A 26,095-nucleotide genomic window follows, 5' to 3' on the forward strand; every position below is an offset into this window, starting at 1 on the left:
ATACCCTGTCCTTAAATTCTCTATGTAGCTGAGGCTGACTTGAAACTTCTGATCATCCTGCTTCTATCTCCAAAGTGCTGGGATTATAGGCAGGTGCTACCATGCCTGTTTTCAATGTGGTGCTGGGATTTAATACAGAGCATGCTAGGTAAGCATTCTTCCAACTGAGCTACATCCCTAGCCCTTCATATATGTTTTGATGAATATCTATGTGCATTCTCTGGTAATACAGTGATGTAAAATTCATCATAACCAGCAGTTTGGGTGCATTATTTTCTCCCATGGCTAACTAAGTAGGTAGGCACTTCTCAACTGCACCTGATCATGGAATTGACCTTGAGCAGTGCAAGGTACTGGACTCAGTTCTGATGGCCTCTGGAATGGTCCTCTGGAATGAAGGCAGCATGCCAGGTCTTCAGCAGAAACCAGACCATTTGCCCTGTCAGCTTCAAATTGAGCAAGAGTTCCATAATTTTACACTTGAGTGCAGGCAAATCATGCAAGTGGATGACAGCCAGACTCTATGATTTACTGTTAACACTGTTCCAGAACTCAAGGTAGTTTAAGAGGGAATCTCCCCACAAAGGGCCAATCCCCAATCAAATTGCTGATATGACACTTGAGTAATAGCGTGAGGTGGTTATATCAGGTAAGAACATTCTGGTGGATATATTTAACATGGCTACAACATAATCAACCCAATTTAAGAGACGTTACTTGGACCACAAGGTACCAACATATGGTTCTTTGTGAGGGTCTGCATATTGGTTTCATTTTTTAAAAACATGTTTTACTCAAGTTCATTTATAAAATATCATTGAAAAATTGCTCTGTTTTGTATTGCTCTTAGAGGTAAAATAAATGTTGAGAGCAGGTTTTGTTCATGATTATTTAAGTCTAGTGAAACAAATCAAGGAACAGAAATTGCACTTCTAAGTGGCAAAACACAGTATGCTTACATGCCATTATTAGCTATAATAATAGAGAAACATTTATTACTAATGGACTGCCAAAATTAAAAGATAGGAAGTCATCTCAGTAATACAACGTAACATGGTGGCATACTGTTTCAAAACTGTGTATCTTTCTCTCTACCCTAAAAGAGACAGTTGAATGACAAAGTCTTACACCCTCTGTAACGTTAATATCAAGTTAGAAACATGATAGATGTTCCTTAAACTGAAAACTCTGCAAAGTAACTGCTTAGAAAATGTGGAATTTTTAATTCAACTTTTTAAAATTTAATTGATGCTTTATTATTTAATTAAAGCTCTAATACTAGGAAATGTTTTCTTTTGTACAACCAAGACCTTACTGGTTTTAAAAGTTAAAGCAAATTCTATTTTGCCTCTGAAATAATATAAGACCTCTCTCTATAAGATGGCCAAAGGGGAAACAGTGACTTCAAAACATAATTTTATGAGATTATTAAAGAAAGTTATCAGGAATTCATGTAATTACCATCACCCTCGTTCCTGTTCCTTCTTTCATACCACTGTTACAGTTTGCATTTTCCTTTCAAGAACCTGGGGTTCCACAAACAGCAAACAACTAAAACCTAGTACAAAAACCAGGTGCTTCCTCTACCCATGATCAATTACAGATTTTACCCCAAACTGGACAAAATTGAAACAAAAGTTTGCAATAGTGTTCAGGGTTCTTTTTTATTGTGTTTTCCACATAGATAAAAGTAAGGCTATTTTTTTTTATGAGAAAAACCCATGTAAAGACATTCTATATAATGAATCAATAACGACATTTAGAATTGAGTCAAGTATATTGAAATTCAGTATTATAAATATTCAAGATTAGTGAATTTTGCTAAGAAAATAAGAGTACTAGAAAGGAAAAAGGAACCCTTGTAGCCATAGCTAATAATTTATAAAGTTTTTTGTCTTTTTTTTTTAAAGTGCTCTGGGAAAACACACAATGTAGCCACTTCAGAAAAGCCATTTGGGGAAGACACCTGTGCATCAGGAGGAGTGGGCTTCAGATTAAAAAAGATCTGTAAATTTTCCAAAAATTTCAATGTTAAAAATAGTCCTCTCCTTATTCAACTTCATGTTCAAGGAAATATTCAACAGACAAGTAAACAGAAGACAAAAAAAGTTTACCTGGATTTTAAAACAATAAATTCTAGATCTATAAAAATTTCCTGGTGTGTACAGAAAGGCCAATGGCTGACCTTCATTGATCCATTTCTATATAGTTATAAAAATACAGTATCAAATCTTTTTCTACTCCCCCTAAAATTCGGGGAAACATTTTAAGCTGTGAATGTGTGGATGTAGCTATGCATGTCCCCAAGTGTACAAACACACATCACTTTACTAGGAAAATTATTTTCTTCATACTGTAAACATCTCTCTTCTACATCTGGACATTTCAGAATAGTCTTTGGTATTTCTAGTTGCTCTGTTTCCAGACAGAAACCCCCAGGATTTCTGCAGCAGTACTACATAGACATCTTAAGACATAAATAAGGAAAATGCACTTGGAATAAGTTACAATTAGCTGCTTTTGCATAATTTTCAACAACTACAGTGTATGCCTAGTCACAGTTTTATGAGGAAGAGTATGTCCTTTTCAACTCCTTAACTTTAAGGAACACTTAATTGTTTTGGCTAAAAATCCATTTTTGGAGTACGTCTGATGGGTCACATGGCACTAGGTGTGGATGCTCTCCACTTGCTGAAAGGCACATTTTAAATAATGGATTATATAGAAGTTGATCCTAGGAAAAAAGAAAACACACAACATACATTAAGTTTCAAGATTCACAGTTAAAAGATAAATATGAAAATGACTTTATGGTTTCTATAAAGGTAAAGGAAGATTTACATAACAAATGTATCTGATTCTTAACTTTAAATCTAAGATCAACTAAAGCTCAATAAAAAAATTGATGATTTTGTTTATAATGATATAATTCACTTTACTGCTATCTAGTCAATGCAAGACATTTCAAAAATGAAGAGGGAAATAGAGAGCAAATTCTGAAACACATTTTCAAACAAGAAGCATTCCACTGGTCTTCAAATGATCAACTTCAAAATCAGAAAAGCCAGTCTCATGATTACACAAAACTAGTTTTAGATAAAAATTACTATGATCAAGCTAAATCTTAAACATTTTTAAGAACAGGCAATCTGCCATATGTTCTTTCGATTCTAGATTAAAATGTACTAAAATGAAGGAAGACATAATTAGCATTTTTATGTGAAAAACACTCTTTTTGCCCCTTTAAGGAATAAACATGGTTTTAAATATCTATTATAAAAAAAAACTCTTAAAAAGTCAAAAATAAGGTACTAATTAATAATTTATAGAGGTTTTTCACCTGCATAAGCCAGGCTCCAACTTTATGATTAGTTGTTCCCATGGGTACTTAATCCCTAGGTATATTCTCTTATCACATAGGCAGACACATAATAATAGTGGAGTTATTGAAAGTGAAGAAATCCTGATATATAGCACAGTAAAGCAATTAGAGCTATTCAAAGTGAACAGATGAATTAGCTGCAGCCAGTCACCTTCTGAATCTCCCATATCTGTTCTCCGGGGGCAATTGTCCTGTGACCTTTATAGACACAGGCCTTCAGCTGGACGACACCCTGAGTAGCATGAAGACATAACTCCTTCTGGATGTTGTGCCGGATTTCACGCTGAGCAGAATACTCAAAGTACTGTGGGAAGGAGAGTATCGTGATTGACAAAGGCACCCATGTGCCCAGTTGCAAAATAAGACAGGATGAAAACCAACCAGCTACCCACTAAATAGTAAACTCAGGAGTTTTTCAACAAACACAATAAAAGTATCAGAAATGTAAGCAGGGTCGTTATGCTTTTGTCCATTACCAGCAGGGATTATTTCCTAAATATGGTGCTCCATCCTTTCCAAACTAGAAGTTGGAAATTATGAGGTAGAATGGAGGCCAGCACAAGTGTACTGCAGAAAGCAGCCTGCAAAGTTCTAGTAAACAGTTAACTGGCTGCTTCTCTCTCCCCCCATAATAATCCTTCTCTCATTCATCTCAACTAAGTCAGTTTCACTAGTCTACAAACATAATGGACTTTCAGAGCCTGTTTCTGCCCCCTGTGAGATGGGTAGTAGTGGTCCCTGCCCACGGGGTTACCCAAATCACTAACTGAACGGGTTGATAGGTGTAGAGCACTTGCAGCAAAGACCAGCGCCTGGTCAGCACTTGGTACACGGTAGCTCTTTACTAATGTATCTCTCCATATCCAATGAATGAGTCTCTTAGTTGCGCTGAATTTTCCTCTCTGGTGGTATTTCATTCACGCTTTCTCCTCCATGCCCACTTCTCTGACTCAGATTCCCCCTTAGTTTATACTGTAATGCCAACCTCTGACCCTATGATGCATCAATCCTGTCAGCTGCTTGGGAGCCCTATAAGCTTAGGTTTGATATGCTAACAAGTTTGCTTAACAAACATCCCCTCTGTTGCTCAAGGCTGTCCCCCTATCTGATGCATGCAATGTTCAGGACTCACTCCTGCAGCCACTGCCTAGCTGTAGTAGAGCACGCTCATTTCGTCTACATCTACCACTAAAGAATAACCTAAGAGTTCGCTCTATGGCCAGGCTGTTCTCTAGAAATCCTGTGACCCTTTCCTGCTTGGCTAACTCCTTTTCATTCTTTAAGAACTAGATCAAACATTGTTTTACCTCTTTATCTCTCCAGTTTTTTTTTTTTTAACTTGGTGGAAAACTTTAACTTTCAAGGCTTCCATAGGACACCAGAGACAGCATATCCTATACTGCTAGAACTGTGTGTGTAGCTGGTTGGATTCTCTGTGAGCCAAAGCTAAGCACTGTATCAACAAATAATATTCACGGTCGTGACAGGTACTTTACTGACTGAACTATTGTCCCAGCTATATAATAACATGCATTATAACTCAAATATGTAATAATGTTGGCAGTCTAAGGATAAAATGAGTTATCATAATTGGTTTTCAATACTGCAATAATGCCTGTTAGCACTAATATTTATTGAGCCCTTATTATGTGCTAGGTAGGCACTGTGCTAAAGTAAACATTGCACAGACATTAACAGAATTCAGAGCCTCCATCCTAAGCTCCTTGTCTCAGTCTCATGCTTAATTTTTCTTCTCCTGCATGGAAAATATGAATTGATTTTGTAACCAACCATTCAGGTGAAAGCAGTGTAAAAAGTAGTTTAAGAAGGAGAAAGAAACAACATTCTAGTTATCCCTAACTAAGTAATTTAAACTAAGATAAGCCTTAAGAACTCAAAGATGATAAAAAAGGCTAGCTGGTATTTCACATCACTGTTATCACAGAGTCACTAAGATGAAGGAAAGGAAAAGAGCTGAAAATACTTTGGTACCAACACAAAGTAAATAACTAATTAGCTGAAATTATGGGAGAAACACGTCACTCAGAACCTGCACATATGCACGAGAGGAGAATGTGCATGAAATATTAGCTGTCATAAAGCTGTAATGACATAACTGCATTGGACCAGAACATTCTCCAATACAGCCACATTAAAAAAATAGTTACTTTGCTTTGCATTCAGAAATACGGTTACAAAAGGATTATATGTCATAAAACACCATTAAATTATTAAAATGAGAGAAAATGCTCAAATTAAATGAGACATCTGAATTTGAGTTCTCAAAGAACTAAAATTTGAACAGTAGCTGGGGGAAATAATTGATTAAAAAGAACAGGACTGCCTGAAAGTGAGCTGAACATGGATGACACCAATGGATAGGACAAAGTACCCAGGGAAAAGCCCATTAAGGCCTTAAGCCTACACAAAGAACTATAGGCAACTAAGGAAGCTGGGAGCAGGAAAAGTAGTCCTTCCCAGGGAACAGCACACCAATTGGTTGTCCAGTGCCAAACATCCACATAAGTAACATTGTACAGACTAAACAAGTTATATTTAGGAATATATATGTACATACATATATGCATGCAATAACAATTAGTGAAAAAAAGAGGCCATGAATTTGAAGGAGAGTGGGCAGGGGTATATGGGAGGGTAGAAAGGGAAGGGGAAAATGTTAAAATTATACTAACTCTCAAAAATAAAAAACTAACAAGTAAAAGATATAATAAGTGATTGCGTTCAGATGACAGAAGCCAGAGTCATCTTGAAATACAAACCAGACAAGATTATTCTCCTGCTCAAAAAACCTCTTGATAGCTTCTGTCGAATTCAGAATTGAATCCATCTTCCTTAATAGGTCTGCAGAGCTCTATACAAGCAGGTTCCTTATCAAAATCTCTGACCTCATTTCCTTCGCTCCTTGCCTAGACCACTCTATGCTGGCCGCGCTGGCCTTCTGTGTTCTCTGAACCTCCTCTACTCGGCTGCTCTCACCCAGACTTCCCTCAGGATGTTCTTCTTGCCCAGTGCTTGGTTCCATCTAAGATGACTGTCCCAGAAAGATCTTCTTTAACTCCAAGTCCAGCCTGTGAATCCATCACTCACATTATCTCAATCTGCTCTATCTCTTTTAGCACCTCAAATTATATTTTCACTTCTCATGGAAAAAAAAAATGCTTCTGTGACATAGACTTCATAAGGTCAGTGACCGTCAGCTCTTGCAACAGTACAAGTTATATCATGTATTTAAACAAATATTTTTAATAACTGAATTTCTCCCCAAATCTCTTAAAGACAGTCTATTCTATCGATAATTTAAATTTTACTTTATAATCCTCTGTAAAAATATTAACTTGGAAAAGACAATAGAAAAGCATACAAAATAACACATATACTATATTTTTAAGATAGTACCTGTAGTAAATTATTAAGATAAATATAATTCTGGAGAGAGCTTGAGAGAAATGTCTAAGTATTAACAATCATTGGTAACATATTTACAAATGAGGAAATAAGCATATTGTTATTTACAAAATAACATACCTATTTCTATAACTATTCTTATGTAGAAAAAAGGAAAAAAATAAAAGATTATATATAGTCAAATAAAGACTGAAACTAAATTAAGCTGAGTTTAATGAATAGGAAGATGTATAGAAGTAGATTGGTGAAGAGACACATTGATCCTTTTTTCCTAACACTGATACTTTCAAAGTCCTATCAAAGTATGTACAAAGTAGTACAAACATGTACTGCTATGAAAATCCTGTTCCAAAATATAGGCAATTCCCAGAAAGGAAAAAGTTCCAAATGGTTTTCTTTGTATAGTTTTCCTCACAGTCTTTGCATTTCCTTACCATTCCCACTAAACACATCTCTAGGCTGTTCTCACCTCTCAATATAAAGTCTAAAATGTTATCTTTCTCAGGAAAATCCACGGGTACCTCCCCTAATTCTGATGTGGTTATATACACCCACCAAGCACCCTGGAGTCCTTACTCCAGACCTAATGTTACTGGCTGCAGACCTGGGCTTACAGTACAGGTTCCTAAAGGAGCTAGGAGCAGACAGATGAAGCCCACCCAGGGGTCAGTCGGGGAACTTGCGGACTGACCGTGGAGAAAGTCTAATCCTTCTCTGAGTTAGCTTGCACATGATAAGGTCAAAATAAGCAAAAAGCCAGAAAACTTATATTTTCTCTACAACTTTAGTAGGCTAGAGAGGAACATTTCACATTTGCTCTTAATTGGAAAAACAGAGTGGAAACAAGGAGGTCAGCAATCAAAGAAAAACACAACAAGAAGAAAAGAAAAACACAGCGTTTCGATGCAGGGAACTGAAACAGTGTTTCTGCCCTCAAAAGACCTTACAATGCGGCTGTGTCAGCATTATCACTGGACGTAATCTGACACCACATTTCATACAGTCTTCACCTGCCGGCTCACAAAGCCGCCATACCAACAGTCACACAAGTGTCAAAACGACATCACACACACACACACACACACACACACACACACACACACACACACACACACACACACCATCAAATGGCATTATCCCTTTGTTTTTTTTTAATCCTTCTCCTTTCTATGGATCAAGTGAGTAACTTCAGATTCCTTTCAGAGCCCAAGTGGACGCCAAAATAACCATTCTGCAACCTCATGTTCAGCTTAGGAACACCTGTACACCACTTTACCTTAGCATCGAGCTGAGCGGTGACTTCTGAAAACCACCCAGCCCCTGACTGCGTCTGGAAGTGCTCAAAGGAGAATCGTCCTAGGCAGTGCTCACCTGGTTTCCGCCGAGTCCATGGCACGTGTACAGGATCAACGGTTTCCCTCCCTGGTTATTTTCACCAACATCCAGACACTGAGGTTGACCAACACTCTTAATCTAAGTCAAAGATTGAAAGTATAAAAAAAAAATCAAATGCACAGTTTCTGGTTTTCAATTAATTTTGGGGAGGTGGCATTAATAATGTAAAACTCCAAAAGCAATAAATTAAAGGGAATCTCTCAAGGAAAAGGGAGAACATAAAAATACTCACATATCCAGATATAACAGGATTAAGGTCTGGTACATACACTTCTGGGTAAACAGTATTCAGGTACCATGTAAAATTTTTACACTGAAGGCGTTTCTTTATTTCAAATCTTTTTGAAAGATCACCAAATGATTTCTAGAAATAGATGAGGGAATGAAAGAGTGCTTAGTCAAATCAACACTGATAGAGGCTTCAGATGGTACTCTCTGTATTTACATCTACATGTACTGGACAAAGTTCTGAATGCAAGGTGGGCCTTAAATGGGCCATTCATTCATGCACCAAGTGTGCCGCCTGCCTGGTCACACTGGAGCGCTATAATACACTTTACTATGGACAGACCTTCTACAGGGCAAAGTTCTCTAGACCCTTGTGGACCACAATGCTGTGGACACGGGACTAATTGGGGGAGCATTCGGAATTCATCCCAACTCTTCACGTTAAAATGACTATAAAGTGAGAGGAGAGGAACCACATTCAGAATGGGTGCTAAGACCCAATGAGCTCATTATCTTTTTGCAGTCAAATGGCAAAAAATCATCCCCTAAACTGCACAGTTGGGTGTTTTCTTTTCTAATTTAAGTGTTTTAATCTTAACACAATTCCCAATTGGAACTTGAGTTAAAAAGGCAATTTTGAGTTAATTGTATTTTATTTTTCTTTATTCTAAAGGGCAAGGAAAACAATTAAAAATGCCTGAATTTTATAAAGCTGTTTAATTTTTTCTCTTAAGAGAGCAAACTAGCATCATCGATAAGTTATATATACATTCACTATTTTATCATTACTATTATTATTATTATTATTATTATTATTATTATTATTATTAGTGTGTGTGTGTGTGTGTGTGTGTGTGTGTCTGAGTACACACATGTGGGAAGTGAAAGGACAAGTTACAGGAATCAGTTCTCTCCTTCCAAGGTATGAGTCCCGGGGATTGAACTCAGGTCATTAGGCTTGGTGACAGACTCCTTTACCCACCACACCATCTTGATGGCCCCAAGTTATTTATTTTAAGGCTTAAAATTTAAAAGCCTACTTTCAAAAATACTTTTTAGATTTTTTTTTGTGTGTGAAGTGATTCAAGCAAAAAAAGGCCCGAGGACTTGGACTAGGACTTGGAGTTTCAGCGTCCTTTCACAATTTAGCCCTCACTTACTTGTTTAACGATTTTTGCCGCATCTGTGTTTCTCCTGTAAAATATTTCCTTGTATTCGTCCATCCAGACTTCCGCAAGGCGAACTTGGTTGCGAGCAATCACCTGCGTGCCTTTTGGAAAGGTATGAGGGCTTTTGCTGCGGAAAACATGTCCAACAACAGAGCAAGGCATAATCTCCAACTGCCCACCACATTGCCACACCTGATAATTAACGATATTTGTTTAAATTCACAGGATTTTGGGGGAAAAAAACTGCTGCTTTAAGCTTACCTTAAAGATACCAATACATACAAAATGTAGAGCGTTATTAGCGTGTTATAAACAGTCTCTATGCTAGTTCAATTGATGCCTTACAAATGTAAACAATGGCTTTATTAAATGAAATGAGAAATGCAGAGAACAAACGCACATCTTCAGAAAGTAGGTTTACAAGATCATGAGTTCTGAGTCCTTCATAAAAACTAATTCCAAGTTTTCTTTTTGGCCAATAATTATGCAAGTGTTCTAATATGCAGAGAAAAACAAGGCTCTCTCCGGTGTAGCTGACTTCCCCCTTAAACACACGGTCACTTACTGAAACTACACACTTTTTTTTCCCCCTAAGAAATGAAGTAGCTGTCTGGGCACAAAAGAACCCAGACTCTATTTACTCCTTGGATACTCAATTTGGCATTAAAGAAAACCATTCAAGAAAGTCATTATTGCCAAAACGTAACCCATTATATTGACAAAGGAGTTGGTCATCATATTAAAAAGTCCACATCTACATGGAATGTGTCTAAAAGTTTTCAGTAGTACTAAATAAAATGTCTTAAGGATTAGTTCTGCCGTTAACAATCAGTAAGCAAAAAACCTAAAATAAAGTCATGCTTAATAGTGGATGCTGAGGCAAGTGGCCAAAACCTCCTCTTCTCCTCATTTATACAAATCAGATAGCTCAGTGACAAATCCAGTTCAACAAACTACATTGAGCTTCAGCATGCACTAGGGCTGGAAACAAGTTTTAAAAGACCCCTGCCCTTCAGCAGTTCAGATGTGGCAAGGCCACTACTGTCGTATACAATGGAGCCAGAGCCAACACATAAGCCTAACTCCCAGGTCTTTCCCCACCACATTCCAATCCAAAGGACAAAAAGTGAGTGACATGGTTACCACAAAAATGAAGTCATGAAGTTGAATATATTAAGTACATGTCATGACTACTAAAAGACTGTTTTGTTTATACTAACTTAAAACATGCATTATGAAAAGGGGAACAGCTCATATGCTATAAAGAGTTAAGTCTAGTGTCCTTTACAGTTATAAATAAATGTTTTCCATACTGACTCCCTTGATAATCAACTCATTTCCTGAAGCACTAGGTTTAATTATATTTATCTTGGCTGGAATTCAGTAGCTACAAGTGCATTAATTGGTGTTATTGCCTGGACACAGGAGTTTAACTGATTCCTCTTGTTACATTGGCAACCATGAATAAATATATCAAGTTACAACTTAAATGGAAATAGCCTCATTGCCAATTTTCCAGCAATTACATTATAGAAAGCCCTAAATACATAAAGACAGCATACATCTGCAACAGCCTGTATGAGCTGATCAGAACACAATACATCACCCTGTTTGACATGCGTGCTATGTTTAATCTTCATAAACTTACTCTGAATGACATTTCTATATTTTCTCCTCCCCAGATTTCCATTTCTTCATCGTAACTTCCAATGTGCTCAAAATATTCTTTAGATATAGAAAAAAGGCCTCCTGCAAAGGTGGGGGTCCTGAAAAGAAAGACATCACCAAAGTTTGATATAGAAATCAAACACACTGAAAGGGGTAACTGAAAGAACCAACTAGACATTACAGGTCAAGAGATATTATGCTACATTTAAAATCTGTATGTAGATAAAGAAGAACTAAAAATTCTTTCATCAAAGTTAAGGTTTTGGGAGAAATAAGTACTTTAAAAAAAACATCATCTTCCATATTATTGTTTCCCTCCTTAACCTGCCTTAATATTTTTAAACTACGATTTACAAAGACATGAGAATTCACCTAATCCTACTGGCTGCTCATAATATCATGCAAAAGAGCCTTGTACATTACTAGTCTACATATAGAATGGTATGAATTTTTTTCTGTTATTAAGAATTATCACACAAGCAACTACTGTGAAAATGAATATACATATGTATCATTTGGTGCTTACGGTGTGAATGTAAGATATGGGAGCAAGCATCTTACTTAATTGGGTAGGTTTCATCTTTCCTTCTTTGTTTCTCATGATCAGGAAGTGATTCCCAGCCAAAGGAGAGGCTCCAGTCAAAATTTCCACGGTTGTGGTTGCTTCCATATGGAGAAGGCTTGTTGAACTCAAATGTATTCAGATCTATGGATGCAATATCTGGACTCACCACTGCTGTGTAGTTCTCAGCTATTCTGGCCAGCAGAGGTTCCAACCAACCATAGAAGCACTCACCTGCCCCAAACAGAAGCTATGGTCAATTTAATGGAAACATTGAAAGAGTTTTCTTTGATATTACAGGAAAGTTTATAGAGAAATTAGAAAGAAAAGATTATCTGTGTTTTGAATATACATACATGGGTGATTTCTTTCATCTTAATTATAATAGGCAAAAATGATGTATTTAAGAGTATACAACATGTTTTGATACACACACACACACACTAACATACTGTTAAAAATTTACTATGTTCAGGCTAATTAAGATATCCATCACCTTATGTGGGGGATACATGAAATCTACTTCTAGCCAATTGAAAGCATACAATACACTATTACCTATAGCCACCATGCTGTACAACAGACCTCTACAAGGAGGGACTTCTCAAGGGCTCTTGTGATGAGAGTAGGGTGAAAAAGAAAAAGTAAAATCAGGAAAATTCTTCTAAGAGATGACTTTTTTCTCCTAGCATGGCAGATGGGCACTAATGCATTTACCATCCTTGTTATGGGGGCCCTTTTCCTTAAGAATGGGCTATGATATGCCGGGTGGTGGTGGCACAGGCCTTTAATCTCAGTACTCGGGATGCAGAGCTAGGCAGAGATCTGAGAGTTCTAGGCCAGCCTGGTCTATAGGCCGAGATCCAGGACAGGCACCAAAACAACAGAGAAATCCTGTCTTAAAAAAACAAAAAAAAACAAAAAAAAAAAAAAAAAGGAATATGCTATGAATCAAGCTAAACTTTCCACTTAACCCTAAAATTATTCTAAATTATTTAAATTTGTGTCTCTTCCACCCACTAAAGTACAGTAATTGAAAGCTTAATTCTAACTCCTGGGTATTAGGAGAAAGTAAGTCAGCAAGTGAGAATATTCTGAATTTAGTGGCTACAGAAAAATCATTCAAAGCTGCTACTGTCCTGTTGGGATAGGAGCAGAGAGTCCCATGAAGGTCACAACCATGGTCTTGGGCCACACCACACCATGTCACCCAGGTGAGGGTCTCATTAAGTTAAATTTGTCAGTCATGGCCTGGAAGGATCATTGTCTAGCAGGGAGGAAGACCTTACTACATTTTGGATCAGGAAAAGCAATACTAGAGAGTGACATTATCCTTTGAAAAACATTCCAGACCTCTATTCATTTTTCAAATGCTAGGTTAAGAGACTGTCAAGTGATGCAGTGGCTATCAACACAACCCAAAGCCCAAAGCCTTTCTGTGATAACCAGTGCAGGTTTCAGCCAGCTCTTGGGTGAAGTGTAACCTAAGAGTGAGGCAGCTCACGTCAAGCATTCATACGAAGAGGAAAACTCCCCAAACATACAGCTCCAGGGACAAAGCAAGCACTATTTGTTCAAGCCTAGCATATCCAATGAACAGGGACTCCGAAGGACCTTCCAAAACTATAAAACAGTGCCACGGGAACCATGAAAGCACAGAAAGCAACAACTGCCCAAGAGTGACAAAATTAGCCAAAACTGCGATATTCATGGGACAATATAGCAGGGTACCGATTACTAGACAGAATAGATCCAACAGATCTTCAGCAGGAAATTTATATCTATCTATCTATATAGATATATCCATATCTATATCTATATCTATATATATATCTCAGTTAAAAGTGGCAGTATTGAGACAAAGCTCAATGACAGTGCTTATCATACTTAGATAAAAATGTAGTCTCACAGTGTAGGAGTGAAAAGTTGCAAGGAAAGATTCCTTTTGCTCTTCCTTTGTCTTATGACAGAATGAACATCTAGGGGAGGGGTCCTAAGCAAGAATCACCCACAGGGAAAGCTGGGAACTGAAAACACTGAGGAGGCCAGGGCTGCCAGGCCTGCCATGGCTACCATGGGTTAAACATGCCCTTCAGAAGAATGCAATTAGACATCTAAAGACAATTAACTTTGAGATGAAGCGGAGGAGGGGGAAAGTCACAAGCCATCTCTACACACGCACTTACAGTGAGCATCTAGAAATGTGAGCGTCTCCGCGGTTGCTACTGCTGCCCCTAGCAACCGAGCAGTGATGAGGCCTTTTCTTTCTCGTTGTCTCACTATTTTCACTATAGAAAATTGTTTTATGTATTCCTCTAGCTTTTCATGTAAGTAGTCTGTAAAGAAGAAAAAAAATTAGAGTTAATTTAAAAGAAATTTAGTTTTATATATAACTTCTGAAAGCTAATGAAATCATAGGCTGTTGACCCTTCTAAATTCATGTCAACATTTGCTCATTCTGCCAGGAGAAGTAACATTACATTACCTTTAACTCTTTGAGGACAATGAGACTGTGTATACAAATTGTAAGTAACTCCTGTAATACCTCATGTCAGGACTTCTGTCCACATCATACAAATACATGCAATATGTTAGGGGCATGTGAGAGGCCTACATGGGGTGGACCCCAGGAGTTTAGAAAGCTCACAGAGAGCTGAGCTGAGTGACTGCAGGAGTCAGAAAAACAGATCTCAATAAAAATAAAATTCAATTAATTTTTAAACTGGTACTAAAATTTGAGAACTATGACAAGAAATGCCAGGCAATTAATATGGCTCACTGGCTGTTTGTTAGGCAGTGGTCAAAATAGCTTACTAATCAAATGTCAAGAAAAAGGTAAGTAGGGGATGCCCAGAGTTGTGGCAGGTTGGGGACATTTCTACCATTAGCAGAAAACCTTAGGTGTCTCTTGAATTATTTTCCATTAAAATACAGAACTAAAAAGGGGCGTGTGAGTCAGGCAGTTAAAAACAGACAGAGCTATAGTAACATACATACTTTAGGATACTAAATAGCTGAGGTTGGATGAGCTAGGTGAGAAGCAAGGGTTGAGACAATCAAATCAATCTGGTACTGTTCAGATGGTCAGGCATCTCCAGTCCACTCTATCACCATTAGACTCTTTTTGTCATGGTGGGTTTTACTTTGTTTCTTTCAAGCGTGGTCTTGCCAGATATGGATGGCCTGGAATGTGTGATCCTCCTGCCTCAGCTTGCAGAGCACTTGCATTACAGGTTTATGCCAATGCATCTAACTTGCCATTAAATTCTTGAATTCTTGTGAATATATAGTTCAATTTAAGCGGCCATGTCAGGGCCAGAGCACAGCCTCAAATACAAGGGGAATTTACAGAGGACCCAAGTTCAATTCCCAGCATCCACATGCTGCGTTACAATTGTCTATGTCTTCACTGTCAGGGGCATTGGATACTCTTTTCTGGCCTCCTTGCACTGCATGCATGTGATGTACAGACAGACAGACAGACATGTGGGTAAAACACCCCCACTCAAAAAAAATGGGAAAATTAAAAAAAAAAATCTGGAATATGTTCAAATTCTTATCTGCTGCCTAAATTTTATCCAACCCATATTCCTTTTTGGGAAGTACAAACTTTCATCAAATCAGAGCTCCTAGATTATAGAACCATTCCTCATAACGGTTTGACCTCAGAAAAGTTGTTTTCGCTTTTCTATTCTTTAGATCCCTTATCTATAGGGAGGACATGACATCGTAAGTGGCACAGATGAGTACTGGGAGAATGAGCTGGGGCAATGCTGGACCACAGAGCACAGGGCCTACCAGGTGGCACCACTCTTAAAACGTTCTCTCTGGTTTTTGCCTTCACTAGGGTTTAATGACCTTTTTGGTACCTAACTTATCCTCATCTTCACTCCACATGTCCCAAACAAGCTTGCTATCAGGGACTGGTTTTCACTTCACAGGTGTATGGGGGTGGGGTGGGAGTAGGGGTGTGTGTGTGTGTGTGTGTGTGTGTGTGTGTGTGTGTGTGTGTGTGTATGTGTGTGTTTTCTTTTCTAAAGACAGGTGTGCATCCTAGGCTAGCTTGAACTCCTGAGCCTCCTGCCTCAGCCTCTGAGTGCTGGGATCCCTGGCATGCACTACCACCCCCGGTTTTTCAGTCTCCTTTCAGCCACACCGGGTGCTCACTGGCTACGTTTCAGATGAATTCAGTGAGACAAATTGCACCAGCATTCAAGCATAAATTTTGTTAGGAAAGCAGCTCAAATTCATTGCCAAGTACTTATGACAATTATAAAACGTGAGCAGGTCTTCTAGCTAAGGAGTCCTCCTTCTCTACCCTTACCTAGCTGAGTGACTCAAGCTCCTGAAGTCACTGTTACATGACATGTGATGATGCTGTGGGGAAAAGATACAAGGAGCCATGGGGAAAAATGTGTCTGGCTCATCAAATAGACTTTTTTTTTTTTTGAAGATAAAACAAAGGGGGTAATCATGGTGTTATATGAGAACATTAACTTTTAAATTGGTATGGCGCTAATGTAATTAGGGAAGCCTTATGCTTATTTTGAAAGTGATTAGGAAAGAAAACAAAATGGTTGAAACAGGAAGACAATGAATGGGTATGTCTTCATTCTCATGTCCTTTACTTCAGTGTTGTTTGAGCTTTTAAGCAAAGATGCATTTTTCAACTGATGCCTACTAGAAGTAAATTTGCCATGCCTCCACCGTCTCACTACTTGGGACAATCAAGCAAAATAAAAATCATCTATGAAAAGACATTCAAAACATCAAAGAGGGGGGGAAACATTTCCAAGACTATGTTAGTGGTTTTTTTTTTTTTTGTTTTTTTTTTGTGGTTGTTGTTGTTTTCCTTCTTCTTCAGGTAAACTTATAGGGGATGTAGATCTTAATTAAGCATGACTTAAGACCCACTGGCTGCTGTCCAGCCAGACAGGAAGAACCACAAAATCGGATTATCAGCAAAATACCAGTTAGTTACAATTAAGTGGTAAAGTAATAGGAAAGGGTATTAGAAATTCAAAGATCTCCAGAGTGTGCACTTCATTTCCTCTTCCTTCTCTTGGTCCATTCTTCTTTTTTCCTATTTGTTTGGTTACTGTAGCCCCAGACATCAGCTGGCATTGTAGCCATGCAACACCACATCTAAGTTATGGAACCTAACTTGAATGCACGAGGCATGAATTATAAAACGTCCTCACTTGGAGACTAGGTCTCACATTCATGTCAAAATCTCTGAAATAGGAGAACTGTTGTTCTTCTGCCCAAATATTTCTCTCTGTTGAGAACATAACCTCACTTTATTTACTGTAAGTTTAACTGGAAGCCATGAAAATACATAGAGTATACAGATGTAATAAGGCTAATATTTTATTTTATGGTCACTTATTACCATGTTTGGGCTAAGGATACAAGTAATGTAAACTAATGAGTACCTGCCTTTTTCTTTTCTCATGTATATAAAATGATGGTATACATAACAATATTTTAGATTTGGTAAGGGTATGTTTTACACGGAATCTAATTCCAAACCTGTGTTTGTACAGGAGTAAATTTTGTAATCACTGAAATAAATTGTTCTGTACTTGCAGTAATTGTAATTTTGAAAAATTAGAAATCAGAATGTTCATAGATTTATGATTCCAAATTAAAATACCTAACATAGTAGCTGACTTATGATTTTTAAGTAGAAACAAACATTTAAAAAACATTGCTAATTTTGAAAACAACAGTGAATTATTTTTTTAAAAGCCCAGGTCACAGTTCAGATATAGCAGTTGCCTGCCATGCATGAGGCCTGTAATAGATCCTCAGCACTGCAATGGGGGAAAACACTCAAATAAAACAGAATGGAATGACAGTGTGGCATCAGGTACTTATGAACATTACCTATTAATTATAATACTTACAAGAACTCCTTCATATTTAAAAACCCAGTTATGCTCCAGTTCTAAATCATGCAATGGGATGCTTTATATAATCAATAGCACATTAATTAAACTCACCGTAGTTTTCCTTTTCAGTGTTTAAGGTAATAACATCATTTAAATTTGATACAGCATGATATTATGTCCATTTTATCAATAAAGAAACTGAGGACAAAGAGTAAGTAACTTAACAAATTCACACAGCTGGATAGGACCACAGCTGAGGTTCCAGTCCAGACAGCTTTTCTTCATGCCCACATCTCTGCTCTTAGCCACCATGCTGTAGAGTAAAAGCTACATCTTCTAGAACTATACAGTTCTGAATAATGGTTTTCAGAAAGTCCTACAGTCCAAAATGTTGAAACATGGCATCCTAGAATTCAGACTTTACCACTCCTCACACCCAAACCCTTCAGGTTCTGAGACGGCACACGGGGAGTAGGATATAAAACCAGGCCGACGCTGGACATGATCACAAGGATTTATTGGTAAGAGTATGCTTTCTTACCGTCTGCACTAGCATCATCCACCAAGATGATTTCCTTCAGCAGGATTGCAGGTGAAGAATACAGCACACTGTGGACAGTTCTAAGCAGCGTGGACCACGCTTCATTATGAAAGACTATTATGACACTGGTGGTAGGCAGGGGAGGGCAGCGCTTAAATTTCTGTTCAATGCATCTGGAGGAAGTTAAAGAAGCAGAACCAGTATGACTCCTACTGATTGATTTCATCAGCATCGCACCATTTCTAACCTACTGCTAACCTGCCAACATTTAGTCATTATCGCCCCAAACGACAGCAACGCACATAAATAAATAAATAAATAAATAAATAAATAAATAAATAAATAAATAAATAAATAAATAAATAAATAAATAAACCCAAATATACAGCAATGTGTATTTGCACATGAAAGTATCTTCATGGTATACAGATAGAGCTAGGTTAAAGCAAAGTTCTGCAAGCAGCTCATTCATCCTAATCACTTTCACGGAAACAGATGACCAGAGTCAAGTTTTCCAAACTATCTGATTTCAGAAATAAATACAACCTGTAAAGGAAGCAACATGCAAAAAGCAAAATGTCTAAACACTCTTCAATAAAAAACAAAATAGTCTTTTCTTACTCAAGTCACTCATTTTTCTTATTTGATTTCAACTAACTTCATTCATTGAATAGGCACTTTGGTAGAAGTTATGTTAGATGTGTTTGTAAGCACAGGATGTGTGTTTCCTAAGTATTTCCCAAGTTAACTTAATTAATTTACTTTATATGTGGAATTGAAATGGGAAGGAAGTGCACCATAAAACCTAGGTTCTTATGATCATCAAATGCTTAACACCATCTGCATTAAGGAATTTACCCAGATCATGCGTTTTGCTCTTTGATTAAGACTTATCATTTTCAAATTGTCTTTTAGCATGACATATTTAGAAATTTAAAGATCCATATATCCATGGTAAAAGGTTTGTGCTGGGCCAGCCATGATGGTATATGACTTCAAAACCAGCACTTGGAAGAGAGGCAGGTGAATCTTTGTCATCTTGAGGAGAATCTGGTCTATGGAGCAAATTCCAGGCCAGGCAAGGCTACATAGTGAGACCCTGACTTTTTAGAAAAAAAAAAAAAAAAGTTTTGAGCATATAACCATCGGTTCTATTGATGTACACAGGGAAAGGACTCCAAAGTGGTCTTGGTTTGATTAATTAGTGTTACTATCAATTACCTAGAAGCATTAATTACAGATTGTTATCACATTCACTTTTGTAACATTGTCTTCCTCAAAGAAAACATTTATAAACTAATTCAACAGCAAGGTGACGGTGGCTCAGTATATATAGCCCTTGAGACGAGATGCCATGATGAACAGGCACCAGCCTTTGGAGTTGAGGTGAGGAAGGAGTGAGGGCTTAGACCCAGGGCCTGAAATTAACTGTGTGTGGTCTGTGCACAAGATAAGCTGGCAAGACAGAAGAGTCTATACGGTCATTTAAATGCCATTCATGACTGTATCATTTTGGGCAGCAGACCATATCATTCCCCCACCCACCCTATAAAAAACAGTACACAAACAATCAAAGATTGCTGCTCAAACTCAAAAGTAAGGAAGTAAATCATTCACTTGTAGAGACAAGACCCAACACACTTCGGTTGCTTTGAGTGGCCAGTGGGCCATCTCCAGTGTGGCAGCTGAGCCCACAAACGATTCAGCAAGTTCTCTCATGAAAAGCCTTTACAATCATACCTTGGTAGAAACAGGTTTGAGATTCTTTCCCAAAAGCAGGTCAGTAGGGGGAAACGTTTATGGAAGAGAAAAGGAATTAGATCAGAGGTAGCTGTGAACAGGACAAGTCGGTCAAGCTGACAGCGAAAGGGGGAGCAATAAAAATATACCGCTGGAGGTAGACTGTCACACAGAATTACAGCAAGGTACCTTTCGAAAATTGAATTTTGAATAAACTGACTAAAAATAAAATGTAAACACACAGATACACTTTACCATAATGACATAGAAATAAATTACTAAATACAAGTTCATATTTTAATACATAATGGTTTATAAGCCAACACAAACTCTAAGTAAGACTTCTGGAAAAACCCCACGGTATGGCATTTTCTCCTGGTATATGGAGGGAAGAGAATTTTGGGATTAAGAATTTTCACCTACCTTTATTTGCTATGTAGTCAATTAATACAATATCAATTAAGAATTATATAATATTAAAGATGCAATGGACAAAACTGCACACACACACAAACACACATACATATCACTAGTAAAATGGTATCAATTTAATTGTGCAAGGTGTTCATTCCTCCTGTTTAAGTAAGGTAGGATTTATTTGCCTAACATTAATGAGAATTAGTAAAAAAAAAAAAATGATAGCAATAGGGTCACAGCAAAGTGTTGGTTATAATATTGATGCAAGAGATAAAATTTCTCAATAAGACTTTATAAACTGCAATCAATTTGAAATAATGTACACAGTAAATTTATGCTAAAAAACCATTTCATGTTATTTAAAATAGTGTAATCAAATAACCTGCCACATAGGCTCTATATTTACTGTAAGGCAGTTTGTGAAATTCAGCATTTAGAAATTGCTTAAACTATAAATCAGGTCATCACCTAGCTTTAGGAGACACTAGACCCACATGACTGATGAGCCTCGGGAAAAAAACCCTAGTAAGGTCTTCAGAAAATGGGGTTCCTGTTGATACTGGTTATATTCAAAGTAAGAAACAACTGGCCTTTAGCGCCCCCACAAATTGTTATCAAGAGAGTAATTGAGAAGCAGATCTCCAGCTCCAAAAGAATATTGGCTGTTAATGTGCTCAGCTGATTTTCTCTTCTTCAGAAATTAAATTACTGCACAGTATTGAAGTTTGCTAATGTTAGAATTAAAATGGTCATCTTAAACTGATAGTAACTGACATCCCAATGAATAAAAATTATGTTTAATAAGTTTTTAGGCGGACTGCTTTTCAGTCATGAATTCTCCCAGAATTAGTAGAATGTAATACTGCATCTGAATGACTGATAAGAGAGAGGATCCTCTGAAACACTAGGGTATTTTATAGAGCAGCCGTTTCTTCCCACATTTACTTTGAAGTGATGGGCAACTTAACCTTGAGCCATACGAATTAGAATAGAGGTACATCAATCTACCTGTGCAACTTCAACATTCAACAGGGATGCCAGAGCAGGAGTTCACAATCCCAAATCTAGCAAAATCTGAGAATAAGAATAAGTCCATCTACAGAAGTCTATATATATGTATTCAATGGCAAATGTAATCTGTTAGAACCAGGAAACAAAATATACAGTAGGCACCGGTTGCTTACTGTTTGCCTGTCTTGTGCTCTCAAATATTCATGGATGGGTCAAGAGTGCAGGAATTCATCTCACCTTTTGCAATTAATTCACATACAGGATTTGAACGTCACCTTTCAGGTAACAAAACGGCTAATTAAAGGCACAGAAAAGGATTCTGTACAGTTGAGATAAGTATGTTCATGATACTACTTAATAAGGCATATTTGCCTCTAATTCTACAGACATGAGAACCCATCAGCAGAGCTTCTGAGTGAGTGGAGGTTAGTTGTAACAATATCCACTCTTAAAAGAAATTGTACAAAACACAGGGCATTCTGAGATAGCATCACATCTTGGCAGTACTCACAAAGTGTGTGACACATTTTACAAACCAATAAACTACCTAATAGCTTCAAACTCTTGGCACAGTTTAAAAAACATTTCTATTCCATAGCAAATCAGAGCAATGAAAACAATCCCTTCACCTCCTACATTTTCTATAAAAACTGTCCAAATGTTCCTAAATAGATGAGTAAATTATAGCATTTGAGGTAAAAAAGAGATTTTTTCCCCCTGAGTATCCATCAGATCTAGAATTCAGTTTTCTAATTCAGAAGGTATATTTCATGTCTCCATTGCCAAGCTAGTAAGAGCTATGGATACTCTGCCTCAATAACTATAAACAGGATCAAAGGAAACATCGAATGAATGGCAGTAGCTGGTAATATTTTGCTTCAGGGTGCCTAAAGAAGGAGCCTGAGTTAACGCCTCTTCCTTGAAAACCCTTCTGACAAACGGTAAGTGAATATTCTTCAACATACTCAGGCGGGCGGGTGTCAGGTCCAAGGTCACGGTGTAAAGAAATCCTGTCACTCACAAAGGCGTTGAAACAGTGCTTTGCTTCCCCACGCTCTTTCTCCTTCTGCTCCTCTGGGCTGAGGTGGGTGATCTTGAAAGGCCTGCCAGAAGCACCGGGTGCATTGGAATCCTGAGGCGGGCGGTCCAGAACGGGCTTCAGCTCTGCCGCCGTGTAGTACCCCTGCAAACAGGGTCTCTCGGGGACGGCGACGCTCTGCTTGACAGGCGCTCCGATTTGCATCTTTGGCATTGCGTCTTTAATGTTGTTTACAGCTTCGAGCATAAAGTCAAACATTTTGTTCTTGTTTTTCAAGTTCCTCTCCATCTTGGATTCCTCCTTGGAATACTGAACACTTACTTCCCTTTGCATTAAAATCAAAACTACTAAAAAGAAAAAGATGACTGCGCCAAGCTTCCAGAACTTTTTATGGTAATATCTTTTAATGTGCAATTTTACCAGTCGCTTTAGGTGAGCCATTCTGGCATCGAATGCTTGTTACTTGACAGAGAGCGGTTGCGGTGTCCTTTGTTACTTGTACTTTTTATCATAGATGTGCTGGTAAAAAGATTTCTTTAAATAGTAATACCTACAAACAGAGATGATAGATGGTATTAGTAGTGATTCTTTCCGACCATCAGGGTACAGCTCATCACTTCAACCAACAACTAACTGAACATGAGCTGCAACGTCCTCTTACGGAGTAAAGAATACACAGACATTTTACCCTCAAGAAAATGATACTTTAAGAAGAAAATAGTTACGGTAATTGACTATGATCTACTGTGCTTAAGAAAGAATAAAACTTTCTTGCCAGAAAAAAAAATGAATAAAACCAAACCAAACCACACATTTTGTTAACTCTGTCAATAACTACTATACGATATACACAAAATACTGCATGGCAGATATATTTTCAGATTAAAGAAAAGAATTCTCTGAACATCATAACCCAGGGGTCAAAGGATTTCGTTCAGTGGGTTAAAAACAGGGCAGATTCACAGAGAAGTAAAGATATGCTGTCATGCCCTGCCAAATATCCTCAACAGTGACCGTCTTTCCATGAGCTTGGCCATTAACGGGAGAAGCACCGCTCCAGTTAAGCAAGCCGATCAAGAAGCTTTACCAGTAAGTCAGCTGGCATTCTCATCCAGATTTGCTCACATGACATTACTGTGAGTCATGACAGAATCTCTACAGTAAGACGAGCAAGGCTTACTATAGTGCAATTTACAATTTACAATCAATTTAAGTCATTGTCTTCAGCAGCCATTTCAATAACTTGCACAAACACAAAATCTAACAGCACAATGAAAACTGCATTAGCTTTACTGGGGGTGTCTCTGGGCAGAAGTTGGCTTGATGAAGGGCTGTTTGCAATTGAGCATGAGAAGAGAACACCGTGTTCGTTAGGTCCTAATGTGAACCCATGTGAGTGGATGACTGGATCGGGCTGGAAGTTGATTTTCTTCACGAGCCTTTAAAATACGCAATGTAAACTGGGTGGTGGTGGTGGTGGTGGTGGTGGTGGCGGCGGCGGCGGCGGCGGCGGCGGCGGCGCACACCTTCAATCCCAGCACTCAGGAGGCAGAGGCAGGGGGATCTCTCTGAGTTCGAGGCCAGCCTGGTCTACAGAGCGAGTCCCAGGACAGCCAGGACTACACAAAGAAGTCCTGTCCTGAGAAACCAAAATAAATAAATAAATTAAGTAGTAACAACGTAAAAGGGCTAAGAATATGAGTCCATGCCATTTCCCATTATTAACAGCGGGGAGGAAAGGAAAATTGCCTGTTGTCCCCCATTCTACAAAATAATTAAAGACAATGTCATTTGTGACAGTGACAACTAACCCGGACACTTTACTCAGCATGTGTTCCAATGTTATTATGAGATTTAAAATAAATTTAAATAAAATAAAATAAGAAACACAAAGTTAACTTTGGCCCCAGGAGATGCCTCCATCATGATGTCTGTTGCCCATAAAAGTGAGATTCCAGTATGTCTGGGGCATTTCTAGCTTTAGGAGCTTCACATGAGACTAAAGTAACCTGCTAGGCTTCCACCTTGCTTTAAAAACTTCATGTAGTTGTGTAATTTCCTACGTGTCGAACAGTGCTCTAGGTTTGGCCACAGCATCCCAGAGAACTCCCCCACCCCCTACCCCCCACTCCCGCAGGGAACAGAGGCTGAGGGGTCAAGGTGACACAGGGCAAGCCAACAGAGAAAGCAGGAGCCCGTGTGCTTTGAGGAGACTGGGAAGGCAGGGTGCTTGCACAGGTCGTAGGGGAAAGTGCCCAGGAGTGACTGACGCGGCTGAACAGACTCCTGAAAGATAAGAAACTTTTAGGCAGATTGCCAAGACAGAGATGAGAGATAGGATGGCGTATTTAAAGGCTTAGGGGTAAAAAAGGCCACAGCCTGGTCCAAGTACAGAAGTGGAAATGGCAGGAAATGTCACAGGGAGGCCAGGAGGAAACCCACCCACCAACAGCCTGCACATCCGGGGAATCTGGAACACACCCTTTGCTCCTTATTTTCAGGGCTGGTGACCTTAAGGCAGGACCATAATCAATCTTATGTATTAGAAAAATCAGCCCTAGTAAAGGCAATCCTAACAGGGGCACTAGAGGGTAGAGAGGAATGTTGAGAGTCCAGCAAAAGAATTAACTCAAGAGCACTGAAGGGAGGAATACGAGCTGGATGGCTACAGTGATAGAGCTGACAGAGGCAGGTAACAGTTCTGAGACCTGCCAGAAACTTGCCTTTGGGAGTCCTGGAAGAGCCTATTCATAGAGACGAACAGGTTCCCGGTACTGGGTAGGTGCTCAGGAACAGTGCTGGCTTCTGAAGTCAAGCTCACTTTTCAATGTGTCGCTGAGGCCAAGATAACTTTGGGCTGGCTGCCTGGGATAGAGGGTGGATAGCTACCTCTACAAATGACCAATTGTTTCAGACCTTTGTGTAAGTCTGGGAAAGAGTTTGCGGAGCGGCGACGTAGGCTGGAAGGACACACACAGCCTTACTGCCCAAGTCAAGTCCTGGAAAAAGGATGGAGTATAGGAGAGGTCAACTCTAGGAAAGTTGTTCCCTGTATTACAGCTACCACTGGAGAAAGCCATGGGAGGAGTTGAGCAATGGTACAAGTATGTTCATTAAGAGTGTTGAAGCCAGGAAGGGAAGCCCCCGTTATGCTCAGTGTCCCTGAAGCCCTTTGCCAACAGGGCTGAGCACTGCACCAGTTGGCACAGAGGAAATACTTACGTGGTTCGGCTCCAATCCTGCAGAGCAGGCTAATAATTAAAGCACACAAATAGCAAGCTGGGAAGTGGTAAAGGCTATCCTTTGGGCTATTCTGGGGTTGATGGTGTTCTCTGCAGGTAAGGAACACAGCAGCAGATCTGTCCAGGCCTCCACTTCGACACCCCAGGCCCTCTATGGGCCGCCATGGAAAAAAGCACTCGGGTAGCTGGGGAAGGGTTCTGGCTGAGGTCCATGGTCCACGGGGTGTGTTACTTTCTCCATTTGATCATTAAAAGCTTTCTCTTGAAGTCACAATCCTTTGGTATATTTAGATGAGATAAACCTCTTCAGGGTCCTCCCCTTCTGAAAGGCTTACACACATATCCTCAAATTCCAGCATCACTAGTTTTCAAGGCTCAAGA

General features: G+C 38.7%; 1 protein-coding gene across 3 annotated transcripts in view; it reads right to left on the reverse strand.

The window, feature by feature from the left end:
• Positions 1-1,645: 1,645 nt before the first annotated feature.
• Positions 1,646-26,095, reverse strand: part of Galnt3 (polypeptide N-acetylgalactosaminyltransferase 3) — a 35,070-nt gene continuing 10,620 nt past the window's right edge. For 2 of the 3 annotated variants that reach the window (XM_006977158.4, XM_042275394.2), the window contains exons 2-11: positions 22,399-23,022; positions 18,266-18,438; positions 14,017-14,166; positions 11,830-12,064; positions 11,249-11,366; positions 9,592-9,792; positions 8,436-8,567; positions 8,180-8,281; positions 3,534-3,686; positions 1,646-2,734 (exon numbers count right to left, since the gene is read on the reverse strand). In XM_006977158.4, coding sequence (XP_006977220.1) covers positions 2,612-2,734; positions 3,534-3,686; positions 8,180-8,281; positions 8,436-8,567; positions 9,592-9,792; positions 11,249-11,366; positions 11,830-12,064; positions 14,017-14,166; positions 18,266-18,438; positions 22,399-22,913 — 1,902 coding nt within the window. In that variant the 5' untranslated portion in view covers positions 22,914-23,022 and the 3' untranslated portion in view covers positions 1,646-2,611. Of the gene's footprint in view, positions 2,735-3,533; positions 3,687-8,179; positions 8,282-8,435; positions 8,568-9,591; positions 9,793-11,248; positions 11,367-11,829; positions 12,065-14,016; positions 14,167-18,265; positions 18,439-22,398; positions 23,023-25,195; positions 25,313-26,095 lie in introns of those variants that run through there. The other variant, XM_076569580.1, reaches the window with a different exon arrangement.

The sequence above is a fragment of the Peromyscus maniculatus genome, chromosome 4, assembly GCF_049852395.1.
Source record: "Peromyscus maniculatus bairdii isolate BWxNUB_F1_BW_parent chromosome 4, HU_Pman_BW_mat_3.1, whole genome shotgun sequence".
Classification (NCBI taxonomy): Eukaryota; Metazoa; Chordata; class Mammalia; order Rodentia; family Cricetidae; genus Peromyscus; species Peromyscus maniculatus.